The sequence below is a fragment of the Ceratotherium simum genome, chromosome 20, assembly GCF_057802395.1.
Source record: "Ceratotherium simum simum isolate JZ-2026a chromosome 20, ASM5780239v1, whole genome shotgun sequence".
Lineage (NCBI taxonomy): Eukaryota > Metazoa > Chordata > Mammalia > Perissodactyla > Rhinocerotidae > Ceratotherium > Ceratotherium simum.
In genome coordinates this window covers 50,418,686-50,438,684 of record NC_141919.1, presented here as the reverse complement: position 1 = coordinate 50,438,684, position 19,999 = coordinate 50,418,686, and the positions used below count along the sequence as shown (strand labels likewise).

At 39.5% G+C, this 19,999-nt stretch overlaps 1 protein-coding gene across 1 annotated transcript in view; it reads right to left on the bottom strand.

Moving 5' to 3' along the window:
- The window catches only part of UBE2R2 (ubiquitin conjugating enzyme E2 R2), a 127,248-nt gene extending 107,901 nt beyond the window's left edge, over positions 1-19,347 (bottom strand). Inside the window, exon 1 of the mRNA XM_004428357.3 lies at positions 18,672-19,347. Within this exon, the coding sequence (XP_004428414.2) occupies positions 18,672-18,848 (177 nt within the window). The 5' untranslated portion in view covers positions 18,849-19,347. The remainder of the gene's footprint in view (positions 1-18,671) is intronic.
- Positions 19,348-19,999: the final 652 nt, after the last annotated feature.

Below are 19,999 nucleotides of genomic sequence, written 5' to 3'. Positions count from 1 at the left end.
AGAGAACAGCATTATTCACAACAGCCAAAAGGTGGAAGCAACCAAAGCTCCATCAACAGAAGAATGAACAAAATGTGATACATACATGCATGGAATATTATTCAGCCATAAAAAAGGAATGAGATTCTGACTCATGCTACAACACAGATAAACCTTGAAAACATTATACTAAGTGAAATAAGCCAGATATAAAAGGACAAATATTGTGTAATTCCACTTATGTGAGGTATCTAGAATAGGTAAATTCATAAATACAAAAAGTAGAATAGAGGTTAGTAGGGGCCAGGGGCAGGGGAATTGGGGAGTTATTCTTCAATGAATAGAGATTCACTGTGGGATGATGAAAAAGTTCAGGAAATAGATAGTGCTGATGGTTACACAACATTGTGAATATACTTAATGTCCCTGAATTATACAATTACAAATGGCTAAAATAATAAACATTACACATATCTTAGCACAATAAAAAAAGCTAGGGTATCACCAAATATATCTGAAAAGTGATCAATGTAGTTTAAATAACCTATCTCTCTCATAATCTTCCATTACTTAGACAACATTTTTATTATAAGTGAACTGTCGAGCTCTTGTTAGAAACTGCCACAAATTTCAAATTAGTAGAATTCAAAATAATGAGGATTCATTGTATTACACAAAAACTCTTAGATAATCATTAGAGCCATTTTCTACACTATACTTTGGGAGGAAAAAAATAATCTCACTTTGTTCTCACACACACAAGTATGATACGCAAACTGCCCTGTTATTGTTTCAACCACTTTTTCTTCTAAAAATCTGGATATGATTATGTATTTATAAAAATTAATAGAAATAAACACCTAAAAAACATTAATTTTAATGTATGTAAATTATATTTCCATAGACTTTCATTCTAAAACAATTAGGGTAGAATTTAATTAAAGTTCAACCAAAGGATAAGAAATAATTTATTAGTGATTATTATATATTGATTCAATGAAACGATCATAAGGAGACCCAAGGTGTATTGCTAGCTCTCTAACAAATCCCTTTGTAACTTTGAGCTTGTCATTTCCTTCCCTAAGCCTTAATGTCCTTATTTGTTAAATTAGATGATCACTAAGGTCTCTTCCAACACCAATAACGAATGCTCATTCTTAGATATGGTTAAGACTGCAAGAAAGGCATTTTAAAAGCATGAAAAAAACCTCAGCACTGTATCCTTTGCATATGTCTGTTTTCTAGTTAGCTAAGCATTATTAACCTTTAAAATCCTAGAATTTTTTTAAATTGAAAAACCAAGGGTATAATAAAATTTCATGTTTTCAGATATTCATAATGTTGATCCTGGCAGAGAACAGTGGTAGACATAGCTACTGTTGGCTGAATGGATGCTGACCCTAGCAATAGCCTATATAGTAGCTTCTTTATTTATTGTTTTTTTTGTGTGAGGAAGATCAGCCCTCAGCTAACATCTGATGCCAAGCCTCTTCTTTTTTCTGAGGAAGACTGGCCCTGAGCTAACATCCATGCTGATCTTCCTTTACTTTATGTGGGACACCGCCACAGCATGGCTTGACAAGCAGTGTGGCGGTGCATGCCCAGGATCCGAACCCAGGCCACCAGCATCAGAGCGCGCCCACTTAACCACTACGCCACGGGGCCGGACCTATATTAACTTCTTTAAAAAGTCCATGACAATAAACTGCTTTTTGCTTATTTAGCTCATCCAACTTCAGAAACAGCTGCAGCTATGTGAGCACTCAGAAAATATAACAAAACCATTCTGCATTTTTTTTTAACAAGGACATTTCCATTTTTAAAAATTTTTATTTTATCTTATTTTTTTCAGTTTTATTGAGGTATAATTGACAAATAAAATTGTAAGATTATTAAATCTGCAATTGTTCTACTTTTTAAATTCACATATAGCAGTATATTCACCTTCTTGGCATACATTCTTGCAACCACTACCATAAATAGAATACAAAACAATTCCAACACTCCCAAAGAATTCCCTCACACTGCCCCTTTGTAGTCAAACCCTCCCTCCACCCCTAAACCCTGGCAACCACTGATCTGTTCTGTTCTCTGTGCCTATAGCTTTGTCTTTTTCAGAATGTCACGCAAATAGAATCATTCAGAATGTAATCTTACAAGACTGCCATAATGCCTTTAATACTCACACTCATATTATTGGTGTATCAATAGTTCGTTCCTTTTTATTGCTAAACAGCATTCCATAATAGACATACCAGTTTCTTTATACATTCACCCCACTGAAGGACATTTGGGTTGTTTCCAATAGTGCTGCTATAAACATTCACATCCACATTTTTGTGTAAACATTAAGTTTATATTGCTCTGAGACGAATTCCTAGAAGTGGGATTGTTGGGACATATGGTAATTGTATATTTAACTTTGTAACAAATTGCCAGACTTTTTCCCTGAGTCTGCATTCTCACCAGCAGTAGGAGAGTTCTAGTTAATCCTCATCTTCATCAACACTCAGTATTGTCAGTACAATATTTATTTTAGCCATTCTAAAAGGTATGTAAATGGTACCTCATTGTGGTTTTAATTTTCATTTCCCTAATGACTAATGATAAGCATCTTTGCATGTGCTTATATGCCATCCAAACATCATCTTTAGTGAAATGTCTGTTCAAATCTTTCATCCATTTTTAAAACTGGGTTGTTGGGGTTTTTTTGTTTGTTTGCCTATGTCGAGTTTGGAAAGTTCTTCATAAACTCTGGATACAAGTCCTTTCTCAGATATGTGGTTTGTAAATATCTTCTCCCAGTTCACGGCTTATCTTTTCATTCTCTTAACTGTGTCCTTCACAGAAAAACGTTTTAAATTTTGATGAAGTTCACTCCATCAATTTTTTCTTTCATGGATCATGCTTTTTGGTGCTGAATCTAAGAGTTCTTCACCAAAACAAAGGTCAAGAAGACTTTTTCCAATGCTTTTTTCCAAGGGTTTTACTGTTTTGTGTTTTACATTTAGGTTTGTGATCCATTTCGAGTTAATTTTTGTATATATGCTATGCTATATAGGTTGAGGCTCACTTTTTTACACGTGGATGCCCAGTTTTTCCAACACTATATATTGAAAAGACTGTCATTTCTCCATTGAATTATGTTTGCATCTTTGTCAAAAAATTAGCTGACTATACTTGTCTATTTCTGGGCTCTCTATTCTGTTCCTTTAGCCAGCACATCACACTGTCTTGATTAGTGTAGCTTTTCATACATTTTAAAATTGGATATTGTGAATCTTCCACCTTTTTTGTTCTTTTTCAAAACTGTTTTGGCTATTCTAGTTCAGGTTTCCACACATAATTTTTTAAAACCAAGACCATAGTAGCCACCTCATTAGTGGTTTCCTCACCCTCCAGAAAACTGGCATTTTTACTGCTACACTTTATCTTGTCAAAACCAGTTCAAAATATCTTCTCTAAATATGATATTATATAGATGTTCATAACTTTTAACCGAATATATCCAGTACTAAAAACTTATGTGAAAAACACAAATGTAGATATAAAAATGTGTTCAACATAGTACTGTTTAGAAAGCAAAATAAATGTCCAGGTCCAACAAAAGGGAAAAGCTTAAATAATGGATAGTTGGGAAAATGTTCAAAATATGTTAAGTTAAAAAAATGGATACACAGTATCCAATTTCTTTTGATGAAACAGCATATTTCAGAAGAAAATATATTAAAAGTATTATTTCTGGAAAGCATCATTACACACGACTTTTTTTCTTCATAGTTTCAGGACGTTTTAAAACTTTCTGAACATTTAAAACACAATGAACATGTGTCAACTTATAACTGGGATAAACATTTTATTAAAAAAGTTATTACCACTTATACAGCGAAATACAGGTATCTCTGTATCAGCTTGTACATTATTAGTATCAAGTTTATTTACAGGATATGAATAATCCACATGATAATGTTTTAGAAGAGCTAACTCTAAACCCTACAAATTCTTCTCTTCTACTTGTCATGACAGTGACAACACGATTTTCTCTGTGCTTGTCTTCATGTTTAACTTTGGACAATTCTATGCACAGTTAATATTTTCAATTACACCATTAATAACTGACACATAGGGAAAAGATACTTGTAACATGCAATACATCTGACAAATGACTAAGTTCCTTTGAGCAAGCAGCCTTTATCCTATCAAAAAAAACAAAAAAACTAAAAAAAAAAGGGCAAAGGACAAGTATATATAACTTGCATAAATATTACAAAAGGCTGATGACATGAAAGTAAGCTAAATTTCATTCACAATTAAAAGAAACAGGCCAGCCCCGTGGCTTAGCGGTTAAGTGCACGCGCTCCGCTGCTGGCGGCCCAGGTTCGGATCCCGGGCGCCACCGACACACCGCTTCTCCAGCCATGCTGAGGCTGAGTCCCACATACAGCAACTAGAAGGATGTGCAGCTATGACATACAACTATCTACTGGGGCTTTGGGGGGAAAATAAATAAATAAATAAAATCTTTAAAAGAAACAAGCATCAGAAAGGCTGATTTATCAGAGTTGTAAATTTTACAGTCTGACAATACCCATATATGTTATATTACAGAATATAAATTCATATTTTTGACGGGTAATTTGACTATCTAGTAAAATTTAAATATACATACCCTTTAATCCAGCAAATCCATGCACAAAAGTATAAAAGATGTGTAAAAATGTCCCTTTCAGCTTTGTCACAAAAGTATAAAAGATGTGTAAAAATATCCCTTTCAGCTTTGTTTATAAGAGTAAAAAACTGGGGGCCTGCCCCGTGGCTTAGCGGTTAAGTGCGCACGCTCCGCTGCTGGCGGCCCGGGTTCGGATCCGGGGCGCACACCAACGCACTGTTTCTCCGGCCATGCTGAGGCCACGTCCCACATACAGCAACTACAAGGATGTGCATCTATGACATACAACTATCTACTGGGGCTTTGGGGGAAAAAATAAAATAAAATTAGAAAAAATAAAATAAAAAACTGAAAACAATTAATTGTCTATTAATAAGGGAATAGCTAAATAGTTCAAGTATATCCTTAACAATTGGAATATCATGCAACAGTTACAAATAATGACATAATTCATAAATATTGATAATGGAAAGATCCCCAAGATAAACTGTTAAGTTTAAAAAAAAGCAAGATGCAGAAAAATATTTATGGTATAATCATATTTATAGTTTAATAATGCATAGATATGTTTGTATATGCATAGAATATTTCTGGAGGATTATATATCAAACAGTTAAGTGATTTTCCGGGGAGAGAAAGACTTTCATACTAAACTGTTTTCCCGGACTAGTTTAAAGAGAAACAATAAATGAACGCCCTTAATATAATGTGCCTCATTACATCTTTAATGTTATGAAATTTAAATTCCTGTATAACACTTACATGATAGGTTAACTCCATCATGAACTTAGTATTTTTTTCCTCCAAATCTACTAACCTAAATTTAAACAGCTCCATGCTGAAGCTGAGATATGACAGGGTCCTGCATTTCTGAATTAAAGCAGAGAAGAAATAATGTGGGAAAAAATAGGTAGCTAGCTAGGTTTGGGGCTAGAAGTTTCCATGATTACTTTAAAACAAATGTCTGATGACTTTCAGTGTTAGAAACACAGTAACTTTCCATTACTTTTAGTACTATAATAATATCCTTTAGTTTGTAATAAAATATAATTATCAACAGTCCAATAGCGAATTCCTTAAAACTGAAGACAGCAGTTCAGCAATTAAATACATTCAATTGCCAAAAAATAATTTTTTTAAAAAAGAGAGAGAGGGGCCGGCCCCGTGGCTTAGCGGTTAAGCGCGCGCACTCCGCTACTGGCAACCCGGGTTCGGATCCCGGGCGCGCACCGACACACCGCTTCTCTGGCCACGCTGAGACTGCGTCCCACATACAGCAACTAGAAGGATGTGCAACTATGACATACAGCTATCTACTGGGGCTTTGGGGAAAAAAAAGGAGGAGGAGGATTGGCAATAGATGCTAGCTCAGAGCCGGTCTTCCTCAGCAAAAAGAGGAGGATTATCATGGATGTTAGCTCAGGGCTGATCTTCCTCACACACACAAAAATAATAAAAATAAAAATTAAAAAAACTGTTAAAAAAAAAAGAGAGAGAGAGAACAAGTGTTGGTGAAGACATAGAGAAATTAGAACCCTCATACACTGTTGATAGGAATGTAAAATGGGTCAGTCACTTTAGAAAACAGTTTGGCAGTTCCTCAAATGGTTACACACCGAGTTATCATATGACCCAGTAATTCTATTCCTAGGTAAATACCCAAGAGAAATGAAAACATATGTCCACACTGCAACTTGTACACAAATGGTCGTATCAGCATTATTTATAATAGCCAAATAGTGGAAAACAACCCAAATGTCCATCAACTGCTGAATGGATAAATAAAATGTCTATACAATGGAACATTATTCAACAATAAAAAGGAATGAAGTACTGATACATGCCACAACATATATGAACCTTGAAAACATTATGCTAAGTGAAAAAAGCCAGTCACAGGAGACCATATATTATATGATTCCATTTATATGAAATGTAAATCTATACATCTACAGAACAGGCAAATCTACAGTCATAAAGTAGACTGGTTGCCTTGGGACTGGGGAGAAATGAGGAACGACTGCTAATGGGTATGGGATTTCTTTCTTGGGTGATGAAAATGTTCTAAAATTGATTGTGGTGATGACTGTACAACTCTGTGATTAAAACCACTGAACTGTACATTTAAATGGGTGAATTGTATGGAATGTGAATTATATCTCAATAAAGCTGTTATTAAAAAAAAAGAGGAAGGGAAATCTATTAAGTACGTTAAGAGGCATATCGACCAAATGCAATTGTGAACCTTTGGCCTTCATTCAAACTACTTAAAAGTATATCTATGAGACAACTGGGGAAATCTGAACACTGATTAGATATCAGACAATATTAAGGAATTATTGTTTATTTAGTAAGTGTAAGAATAATACAATTATGTTTTTAACTTATCTTTTAGGGACTGCAGTATTTAGGGATGAAAGGATATGATGTCTGGGGTTTACTTTAAAACAATCTAATTAGGGGGAGAGGGATTAGAGACAGAGAACCCAAGAAATTATTTACAATAAACTGGGTCTTAAAATATAAGCTGGAGTTCACCAGACTAACGAGGACAGGAGAAAAGTTAAAAAGGGCATTCCAGACAAATAACAGCTTAGGGAATGGCACTGTCAAAGATAACCTATGGTGCAAGGGCAGGAAATACAGTTGGAAAGGTAAGCAAGAACTAGATCATGAAGGGCTTTGTATGCCACACAAAGGAATTTTTACTCAATTTTGTGGAAGATGAGAAGACAGCTTCTTTCTTTCCTTTTCCTTTTTTTTGTGGGGACAGGTCAGATTAGAGCTTTAGAAAGGTTACTCTATGGGCCAGCCCTGTGGCTTAGCGGTTAAGTGTACGCGCTCCGCTGCTGGCAGCCCGGGTTCGGATCCCGGGCGTGCACCAACGCACCGCTTCTCCAGCCATGCTGAGGCCGCGTCCCACATACAGCAACTAGAAGGATGTGCAGCTATGACATACAACTATCTACTGGGGCTTTGGGGGGAAACAATAAACAAATAAAATCTTTAAAAAAAAAAAAAAAAGAAAGGTTACTCTAGCGGCATCATAGACTGGAGGGGCATAAGACAGAGTAAAGAGGCTCTTGTCACAGCCCAAGTGAGTGACAACGGAGTGTGAACTTAACATGGTGGCAGAAGGAATGAAGAGGAGCTGAAGAGCAGAGACATGAAGTACTAAAAATAATCAGATATGTAGAAAGAGGAAGTAGAAGTCGTCTGAACTGATTTCCAGCTTTAGGCTTGTGTCACTGGGTAGACAGTGTCCAATATCCAGGAGAGTGAATACAGAAGAGGCTTATGGGAAAAGGTAGAGTCCAGTTTAGTGTTTTAAGTCTTTAGTGTAAACAGTACATACTGGTGGAAATGTCTAATAGGCAGGCAAAAACTCAAAAGAGGTCTAATTAGAGATGCAGACTTAAAAGTCTTCAGGACATATTTGGTAGCTGGAACAATAACCCAGGAAAGCTTGTTTGTAACAATTTGCACACCACAGAAATTTAACCTATTTTAAAAGTTGCCTCCCTACTCCACCTTGTTAAGAATTAATTCATTCAAGGTATATATGTAAACAGAATGGGCAAGATGTAGTTAATCTTATATCTAGGAGGCTTTATATATATTGGGGAGAAAAAATATATATATTTGGCTAAACTTGACCAAAGTTATTATTTAACAAAATGCATACATGCAGAGTGTTACCAAAACATAAGTACAGCTATAAATATTCTGATTCTTTTAATGTATCAAGAATCATTAGAATATTCATAACATTTACAGTTACTAAAGATTCTCCACTTTATAAGAAATTCTGCACTTCTAAAATGCACTTCTAGTCTGCTTTTAAAAGATCTAACATCAACGGATATTCTAAAAAGTAAGGCTAAAACAGAACCACGTTTAATTGTTTTCTTCTTCATTAGACTTTCCAAATGAAGTTAAGCAATCTTCATCTTTATGGGACTACAGCAGTTGAGGTTGGTATAGCTGGCAGGTTTTTTTCTTTTTTTTGTGAGGAAGATCAGCCCTGAGCTAACATTCATGCTAATCCTCCTCTTTTTGCTGAGGAAGACCAGCTCTGCACTAACATCTATTGCCAATCCTCCTCCTTTTTTTCACCAAAGCCCCAGCGGATAGTTGTATGTCACAGTTGCACATCCTTCTAGTTGCTGTATGTGGGATGCGGCCTCAGCATGGCTGGAGAGGCAGTGCGTGGGCGCGTGCCTGGGATCCAAACCCGGGCCGCCAGTAGTGGAACGCGTGCACTTAACCGCTAAGCCACAGGGCCGGCCCTAGCTGTCAGGTTTTGCTAATGCCTGTCGTTATCACTGCTCCAAAATTCTTAACCTCTCCTAAATAAGTTTTTTTTTTTTTTGAGGAAGAGTAGCCCTGAGCTAGCATCTGTTGCCAATCCTCCCCTTTTTTGCTGAGGAAGATTGGCCCTGAGCTAACCCCCTGCCCATCTTCTCTACTTTATATGGGATGCTGCCACAGCATGGCTTGATAAGCAGTGCACAGGTCCGTGCCCGGGATCTGAACCTGCAAACTCCAGGCTGCCAAAGCAGAGCTCGGGAACTTAACTACTATGCCACTGGGCCAGCCCTGTAAATAAGTTTTATAATATTTAAATTACAAGAGGAGCCCTATACAAAGATCCTAATTTGCTATATGACTATACAACCAAGATTTCAATCTTAATTAATGTTAAGCTAACACTTGTCACCAAGACCATTAGATCTAATTGAGGCAACCTGGCAACTATGGATAAAATGTCACTGATGGAAAAACCCGAATAAAATCTAATTTCTTCGTAGAAGGAAAAGCACTACTAGAGGAACTGAGCAGTCCAAATATTTAGCCATTACTCTACCCCTACGTTCTGGACTAGGAGTTGAATCATCTAAGACCTATGGAGAAAATTCAGATATCAGTTAATTCCTTGAAATTGCATGCAGAACTTGGAGGAAGGGAGGCTGTCATTCTCAAAGGATGCAAATCCCCCAAAAGACTAAGTATTACTCTTTTAGGTCCTATGCCAAATGCTAAGGAAATTCAAAGATAACTAAGACCCAGTGGCATTTCTTAAAGAGCTCATAATCTAAGAGTTTATTTAGACTCACACATTACTAGGTTTGGTCACAGCAGAAAAAAAATTTTTAAGCTAGAAATAATTGATTTCCTTAATATAATAATTACATATCCTCGAATAACTTTTCCACTTTTACCACTTACTGGCATCCTTTTTGATTTAAGGAACCTCTCTGTACATAACTTATTCCACAATTTACCAATAAAAAAAATAACTTCAGAAAAAATGGTTATAAAAGAAAGGTGAAGACTTACCAATTCAAAACTCAGGAAGTGATCTCCCCAATTTAAAGCACTTTTAACACAAGATTCCTTAAATCTTAATCTAAATTCTACAGAATTTCAGTATCTTCAGTAAAACTTTTCTCTGTCTAGTAAATTTCCTGTCATTCTTATTTAGAGCAAATGATTAACAAATTCCAAAGAATTCAGAGTAGAAACCCTGAGGACACAGTTATCATACTTCCCTCCTTTTTGTTTTAATATTAGCCCTGAAGTTTTTCCACAAGGATTAGTCCTTAAGGCTTAAATATATCATTATTCCTATCCCTGTTTAGCCAATAGGAGAAACAGCAGTTAAGTGATAAGGCTAAGATAGGCTAAGTAATAAGTTTTTTGTTTTTTTTAAACTCAACTACCAGAACTCAAATGAGCTTTGCCCTCTTCCGAGCAACACTTCAGAAGAGTGGCTATACACCACTCCAACAGTGCTACACTGCCACTACTCAAAACAATTCACGATTCCTTTTTTAAGAACTGCCTTCAGAGCCTACTGTATAACTTCTTAACGTACTTATTAGTGGCAGATCCTTACTATTTTAGTGTGGACTTTGTTTTGTTTAAGATCCAAAAGTGATTCAGATTCAACTTGGATTATAAGGCAAATCATCTGAGTAATACTATTTTTTAGTCAAAAATGACATGTGAATATAAGTATTAGACTAATTTTACCTGCTAACAATTTCAACATAAAAGTTTCAAATCATATGAAGGATATTCCTTTGAATAACAAAACTCTTTTTGTTTTGCCTTATTATATATCAGCTATGATTATAAGTAAACTTCAAAATCTGTTTTCTAAGCTTTAAGTCATTTATAGACTTTATAGAAAATAAAGGATTACTACATATTGTCCAGGTTTTTGTAACTTTGCCAATTGTTAATATTATCTTATAAATGGGGTCATGTTATTTTCAACAAGGTAGTAATCATTCACCATTTACAATCCGAATTACTACGTATGCTAATAAGTGAGCAACACAATACAAATTATTTCAGGGGATTTATCCCTCAAATTAACCATAAGCTGCCCATGCAGCAAATACAGCAAAGCAGATAACTAAAGAATTATGAAATTTGGAAATCCAAATGCAAAATAGATGAAAACCATGGCACCAATCTAAAGATGCTGTAATAGAGGAAAGGAACACGACTTAACAGATTCAACTGAAAGAACAACAAAAGTTTTCATCTTAAACTGCTCGAGTTCGCTGTGGTGCTTGAACATACTTGGAAAAGTATTAAGGCATTATTATTTTAAAAGCATAAATCAATATTGAATTAAGAAATCTAACTCCTATCATCCTCCCACTGTCATTTCAGAGGTGTTTTACCATCATTTCTAATCCCAAGATTAGTTTTCTTAGACTTTTATTTCTCAACACTAGCACCATCCCACTCTCCCCTTAAAGTAATGAGAAAGTTGCTATTAAAACAATCAATTTGCTAATAAAAAAAATCCTTCTGCAATATGATTTATCATTTTCTAATTCAAGTAGTCCAAGAACAAAAAAAAAAAAAAAAATTTCAAGTTTTCCAGTGGATTTAAGATTTATAAACTGAAGTCATCATAACAATCTCCCCCCATAATTTGGAGCGGCAAATAATCACCCTCGTGACCTTTAAATTTAAGTAAAATTTAAAAGAGTTCCATATAAAGTGCTCTATAAATTTGATTTTCTTAAAACTCCACTTTCATACCTTCAAACACCATCTTAAGTGGTAAAAAAATGTTAGTAATAGAATAACACAGGCTTTAGGGTCAAGCAGTCTAGTATTACAACTTTCTAGCTGAGGACTCCTGGGTAAGTTAAATGAGCTCTGTGTGACTCAGTTTCCCTACATATAAAATGAGGGTAATAGTAACCACATCTCACAGGAGGATTATATGATATTCTATGTAAAGTATGCGGCACATAGTAAGCACTCAATAAATGTTAGCTACTAATACCTACATTACTGTACTAAAGATAGCAGGCATGTAGAAGCCGTCCGGTGGCATAGTGGTTAAGTTTGTGCCCTCTGCTTTGGCAGCCTAGGGTTCACGGGTTCAGATCCCAGGCACAGACCTACACACCACTCACCTACCCACGCTGCAGAGGCATCCCATATATAAAGTAGGGGGAGATTGGCACAGATGTCAGTTCAGAGACAACGTTCCTCAAGCAAAAAGAGGATTAGCAACAGAAGTTAGCTCAGGGCCAATCTTCCTCACCAAAAAAAAAAAAAAAAAGATAGTAGCATGTATCTACAATTAGATAAGGCATTCAAAGTTTTAGCACTCATTTAAGTGCTCATTCTACTTTCCTTGCCAATAGGCTCACAACAGTAATTCAGTTTATTATGTGTTATAACAAAAATATGTTATTAAACATATTTAATATGTTATTAAAACAAATCAAGTAAAGATGTTTAAAGTGGACTATTCACTTTCTATCTTAAATACGTATTCCAAAATCTGAATTTTCCAATTCTCATATGGAAAAATAGTTACATAATATCAAACGCTGGCAATCTGAACTAAAATTATCTCTTCAATTTAGTATCTATCATTCCATACACTTCAGAATTAACTCATTTAAAGGTACATAAGCATGAACTCTGAATAACAATTTCTCGATGAATAAAGTTGAAATAAATGAGTTCTGTGTTGACAGAACACCTTCAAAAGGCTCCATCTGGGCCAGCCCCGTGGCTTAGTGGTTAAGTGCGCGTGCTCTGCTGCTGGTGGCCCGGGTTCGGATCCCGGGCGCGCACCGACACACCGCTTCTCCGGCCACCCTGAGGCCGCGTCCCACATACAGCAACTAGAAGGATGTGCAGATATGACATACAACTATCTACTGGGGCTTTGCGGGGGGGGGATAAATAAAATAAAAATCTTTACAAAAGCCTCCATCTTACTCGGCTATCTATGTAGTTGCATGTGAAACAGTTCAAAAGTTCAAGAACATAAAAGAAGTAAACCTTTTAAATATGACCTTTCAGCATGACGAAGTTCTGTAGTCCTAAACCCTGAATTCATAACTCTTCCTCACTTTTATTTTCCCCTAACTCGATTAGCAGAGATGGACCAATCTGTTGGATGACCTCTTTTATTTCACCTGTCTCCAACAGACCAGTTCCTCTGGAACCTTAGACTAGGATCAATAACACTAAGTTGTAAAGATGGAACTAAATTCTGTCATGATAGATTGTGGTTGACAAATGCTCTAAGTGGCCTTAAAACTTTAAAAGCTTTGATTTTAACTACCATTTATAATTGCGTCAATAACACCTACATCTCACATTTCTGTATTTTAAAGTGTGCACAAAGATTTTTATGAAGATCATTCATAAAAGCTCTAAGGTTACCAATATCCTCTACTTTCCCTTATTATCTATAACGTAGTGACTCTTCCTATAGTGCTTTGCCTTTGATGAGTGCTCAACAAATACTGTTGACTAACACAAATCCCTGAAAAAGAGAAATCAACATGCTGCAAAGAAAGTATTAATTGGGGCCGGCCCCGTGGCTTAGCGGTTAAGTGCGTGCGTTCCGCCGCTGGCGGCCCGGGTTCGGATCCCACCGCGCACCGATGCACCACTTCCCTGGCCATGCTGAGGCCGCGTCCCACATACAGCAACTAGAAGGATGTACAGCTATGACATACAACTATCTACTGGGGCTTTGGGGGAAAAAATAAATAAATAAAATTATAAAAAAAAAGAAAGTATTAATTAGGGACCCAAATCCTTCATTCAAAAAGAAATAATCCTTATTTTATCAAATTTAAGACAACGATGCCAGCATTTAAAAAATTTTTATCAGAAGACTTCAATGGAAGGTCCTTGCACAACCAGGTCACAAGAGCCACTTGGCTGATGGCAATTGTAAGACTTCACAGATTCTAAGACACATCCCAATTTCAGAGAAGTTAAAAACTAGAAAAATATGCATTATGGAATCAACCTAATAGAGTAAAAGCATATTCTATAAAATACTGAGGTACTATGATTTGCCATGGAAAAAAATCAAAACTCTAAAATTGCATTTAGTCCCCCAAACCACTAGACATTAACTATGTTTCATTTACAATGTTACTTTAGTTCACCAAGCACTCAAGACAAATTCAGCTTCCAGAAAAGGTAACAGCTAAAAGCCTTAAGAGGTATTCTTAAAGTGACTGAAGAAAAATTGAAAATAAGAAATTTTTAACTGAGTGAAAGACTCATCATACAATTGCTTTAAAAAAATTAGCATTACTTTTATAATTTTAAAATTGTTTAATTTTGTTTTTAAGTTGCCTATCCTAATCCCCTAAAACAGGATTTCTTTTTTTTTTTGTGAGGAGATCAGCCCTGTGCTAACATCTGCCAATCCTCCTTTTTTTTTTTTTTTTTTTTTGCTGAGGAAGACTGGCGCTGGGCTAACATCCATGCCCATCTTCCTCCACTTTATATGGGATGCTGCCACAGCATGGCTTGCCAAGCAGTGCATCGGTGCGTGCCTGGGATCTGAACCGGGGAACTCCGGGCAACCGCAGCGGAGCACGCACACTTAACTGCTTGCGCCACTGGGCCGGCCTAGAAACAGGAATTCTTAAGATGGCAATTAACCCTCTGAAAATGAATACAAACTAGTTTATGTGTACCTATTTTTCCCCCCCGGGGAAAATTAATCAATTTCTCCAAAGGATCCATATACCAAAAAGACTAAGAATCTGTTTCTTAAAAGAACTGTTTCAACTATATATTAAGAATTACAGAGTCATAAAATAGAGTACACTATAATCTGAAGGACACTGCCAGGCACAAAGGTTAAGTTTGGCGGGCTGTTTTGTTTTGTTTTGTTTTGTCGGGGGCGGGGGGGCAGCAGAAAAGATTAATTTATTCTAGAACAAATGAAAATGCATACTCTTTATTTTAAAAAACAACTATTATTGAAGAGTTTCTTTAATACAAATCAAAGTGTTAAGTCTGATAAAGAAGCTCCTATTAAGGAAAACTTTGAGTATATAACAAATATTTTCTAAATTATCAGTTTGGAGTTTTCTAAAAATGAAACACAGCTATATTTCATTCCCTCAATCAGATTATTGAATAAAATCAAAACTGCAAAAAGTGAACTGCGATCCTTTAAGCTTTCTGTATTGTTTAAACTTTTATGTTAGGCACATCAGAAAGAGATCACTTTCTGATCTCTAGACTCACTGCTATTACGCTTTTAGATAAATAATGCAGGAGTTCCAAGGAGGTTCTATATCAAAGCAGTCACGCTAAGTTATGATCATTATCAGGAGTTATCTGAAAAGATAGTTCTTTTTAAAGGAATGGGGGTGAACTTGTAAAAAGTCATCATTAACTGCTGACTTGATCAACAATTCTTCCAGTAACATAAAATTCCAACTTGCTCCACAGTAGCAAATTAAGTTCAGAGGTGTTCTTGGTGTTCTAAGCCCTCTCCTACTTTGTATTTTGTAATGATTGACCCCTAGAGGAAAAATTCAAAGTAACAAAGAAATTCAGTTGGTAAGTCAGTAAGATCAAGAAACTGGACAAAAAGATAACAAGGCCAAAAAAAAAGTTTATAATACGCAGAAAAAAACTCAAGAAACTACCTTAGCCTATCCTACATCCATACTGCCCCCCCACCAACGCTAAGAATCACATGGATTTGAGATATTTAAAAAACAAAAGCAGGATGAATCAAAAAAAACATTTGTGGGGGCTGGCCCCGTGGCTTAGCGGTTAAGTGCGCGCACTCCACTACTGGAGGCCCGGGGTTTGGATCCCGGGCGCACAGCGATGTACTGCTTGTGCGGCCACGCTGAGGCCGTGTCCCACATACAGCAACTAGAAGGATGTGCAACTATGACATACAACTATCTACCGGGGCTTTGGGGAGAAAAAGGGAAAAAAAAAAAAGGAGGAAGACTGGCAATAGATGTTAGCTCAGGGCTAGTCTTCCTCAGCAAAAAGAGGAGGATTGGCATGGATGTTAGCTCAGGGCTGATCGTTCTCAAAAAAAAAAAAAAAAAAATTGTGAAATACAGGTCGCACAAGTCTCTACCACAACAGATGCTATAGATAAAACAGACTGGAGCCAACTATTTCATGGTGAAAAAGATCAGTTAGAAGTCTATTAATACGTAAAAGTTAAAGGAGTTACAATAAAAAAAATTTAAAGAATGACTGGCAGTCCCGCTGCCTTCAGAAACTATTACGCAAAATAGAGAAGAGTTTAACTTGAAAATAAATTACACTAAATGTGCGAGGACTATCATTTGATAAGAGAGAATAAACAGTGGTAGAGAAAGGTCTGTGCCAACTTTTAACTGCAGCTGTAGTGGAACACACTAAAAGCCTTGTTTTAAAACAAAAGCAGTGAAATAAAAAACAATGGTTTTAAACCTATCACCAGTGTTAACTGCTCATGACTATATATTTGCCTTTTTCCAGTGAAGGACCTTTGGGATAAAGGCCATACAATAAGGAAAAAAGTAGGAGAAAGTGAAATTGAACAAAATTTTCTCACAAGACTAAAACATAAAACCTGTTTAAGAATTTTCACACATTTTTTTTTACAAGTCACAAAGGTAAAAACACTCAAAGATTAAGAAATCTAACACATACAACAAAACTGGAGATTATTCTTTTTAAATAGGACTGAAATTAAAAACCATTTAATTTAAATCATGTATGCTACAGGGAATCTTCCTTCCATACTACCTATTCCAAACTGAGGGTTCGCCACACTCCTTTCCCAGTTATTTAAGCAAAAATATTACAATTTGCAACGTATTATTTCCTTTTACATACAGTTTTTGTTTTGTTTTGTTTTTAACAAAATGCATTGGCGTGAGATTATTCTAACTGGTACCCGTTTACCTTGACTATCAATTGTCCCAAACAATACTTTTTGGAAATTAAACTTGATTTCACTCAAGTTACCCAGTATATTATGCTAAATAATGCTTTGCTAGAAAAGTTATTACATAAATTCCATTTTGTGCAACTAATTTTTCCAGTATCTATAAATGAAAATTTATACTTCACAAGAAAACGTTCCTCAACATGGACACAGGAATACCTTCTCCAATTTGTCACTAATAACTTGTACGCTTCCTTAGTGACTTTAAACACCTGCATCTGAAAAGTACAGTGTATGGACACCACAAAAGATGAAGCATACAGTGTAAGCATACTCTTACACAATATTCTAAAAATATGCTTTTACTAGGTATTCAGTGACTATCTCAGGCGTGAATATTAAACATTCCCCTATCAATTCTTCACATTTTCCACAAAGCTGACCCAATTTCAAGCCTGAAACTGAGGCTTCTACCTTTAGGAGGGTGGAAAACCAAAGTAATTGGGTAGTCCTAAAAATACACATCATAACTACATGACTAAGATATTCATTTAAAACTTTTGCCGAGATAGCCCCTCCCTTCAAAACAAACTAAGACTGACTCACTGCTCTACTTCGCTTAATTTTGGAAATAAAAAAATTAAATTAAATGGATTCTTAAGCACCCGTTTCCTAAGTCTCTGCCCCCACCACTACCATTTAAAACATTCAACCTTCAATCTGTGATTCGTCCCTTCAAAAACGGTAAAATAAAAACAAAAACAAAATCCTCAATGTCTCCAAGTTATCTACCTTGGAACAACAACAACAAAAAAGTCACTGGATTCAGGAATGGTAATAACCACTGTTGTAAAATTATGAAAAACAATAGAAACAATGTCTATGGTCGCTTAGGAGCCGTCCTACTCAGTGAAACCGCCTCACCGCCGATGATACTTTCCATCTGTGAGACCACCCCATCTGCTCGAGTTAACCACCTGAGCAAAAGGTTTCAATTTTATCTCCCTAAAGTGGGAAACTACCAATCTCCCTACATACCATGTTCCACCCTCTGTGGATATTTCTACACGTACAGAAAAAAAAAAAAAAAAAGGCAGTAAAGTTGGTGGCAGGGTGAGGACAAAGGGCATTTTGAAACACCACTGAAGTAAACAGAGAACGGGGACAGAAGGAGGGCTAAATCAAATGACGGTCCCTCCAGTGGATCAGGGCAGGAAAACGCAGGCCCCCTTGTTTGCCAGCCCCAGGGTCCTAGTCTTCCTTGCCGCCCACTGGAATGCAAACTTGGAACCGCCACCACGCCAGAAGCCCATCAAACCCTCAAAATGTCAGGTCACTAGGCGGCCTCTGGAATGACAGCCCAGTACCCCTCCCCCACCCCCACCCCCCCAAAAAAGAAAGACCCAATCCAGTAAGTGCAGGTCACTCTGCCCTCTGGGGCAGTTCCAGCCGGCGCAGGGATGGTTCTCGTGGGGGACGCGAGAGGACAGACCGACCACCTCTCCCCGCACACCCCCAGCGGGGGAAACAAACAAAGACAGCCCTCCTCCTCCTCCTCCTCCTCCTCTGGGAGCCGCTGCCCTCGCCCCAGAGGCTTTCCTCGTTCCCGGGGCCGTCTGGCCTCCCGCCCCCGCCCCCCTGACAAAGAAAAGGCCCCGGTGAGCCAGGCCTTCCTGCCTCCGCGGACGGGTGAGGGGCCTGCCGAGGCGAGCCCCCCCACTCGCGCTCCCCCTCGGCCCGAAAACTGCCGAGAGCGGGGGCAGTGGGGCCTCGGCGGAAGCCTGGGCCGGGAGGGGGTGGGGGTACCTTGAAGTAGCCGCCTTCGTAGAGGGTGTTCGGGGGTCCGAAGATGGCCACCTCCCAGTTGTAGAGGTCGGACTCGTCCACCAGGGTGATCCGGAAGCCCTCCACCGGCTCCTCCTGCAGGGACTTCAGCTCGAGCATCAGGGCCTTCTGCGAGCTGGTCATCTGCTGCTGGGCCATCGCGGCGGCGGCGGCGGCGGCGGCGGCGGCGGCGGCGGCGGCGGCGCCGGGCCGGCCCCAGTCCTCACGCACCGGCCGGGCCGGACCAGGCCCCTCCCCTCCGCTCGCCCTCGGCCGGGCCGCCCCGCGCCCCTGTCTTCACACGCCCGGCGGGCCGGACCAGGCCCAGACGGCCCGTGGGCCGGCCCAGGTCCTCCTCACCCTCGACGCGGGCCGGGCCGGGCCGGGCCCCCCCTCCTCACACTCGGGCCGGGCGGGGGAGGGGCTGAGGGAGTAGGGGGAATCCGCTCCGGGTCCCGAGCCTCCCCCCCCCGGGAGGGGGCCTCAACCTGGGGGGGGGGAGAGGAGGTGGAGGCGGAGGACGGCGGCGGAGGGCCGGCGATGGTGAGGGGAGGGGGCTGGGCCGGCCCGGGGCGCCGCGCTCGCTCGCCCTCTGGTTCTCCTCGGGTGCCGCCGGGGCCGAAGGGCGCGCGGGGCCGAAGGGCGGGGGAGCGCTGCGCGCGGGGGTCTCGCGGCGGCGGTGGCTGCTGCGCGGGGGGAGGGGCGACGGCGGAGGAGGAGGAGAGGAGCGAGAGCGCCTCGCGCCGCGGGAGCGACGGAGCTAAGAAGCAGGAGGGAGGGCGAGAGGGAGGAGGGGCGCGCGCCGGCACGGAGGGAGGGAGGGCGGCTCTCGGCGGCGGGGGCCGACGCGCGTGCGCGTGCGCGCCCCTCCCTCCCCCGCCCTCCTCTCCCTCCTCCTCCTCCTCCTCCACCTCCCTCCCCGCCTCCACTCCGCCGCCCCGCGCGGTGGCGGCGCTTTGTGACGCCGGCGCGTGTCCCCCGCCCTTAAAGGGCCAAGCGTCTGTGGGGGCCACGGGTGGACGCAAGGGATGCCCTTGGCCGCAAATGACGGTTGTGCAGTTCGACGCCTTGGTTCCCAAAACCGGGCCAGGAAGGGACGTCTGGTCCTAGAGTTGTCAGCGGTCCCCTCACCCACCGTGTGCATCTACAGGCCTCCCCAGGCATCCTCCACGAGCCCCAGTCCCTTGCAGGCCCTCCTCGTGACACACAGTCCGCCTCCCTGCACTTAGTAGGTGCTTAACAAGGATGTGCTGAGAATGTGGGTCTTATCGGTGGGAACAAGCGTCCCGGCATCTTTCCTCAGGTTCGGC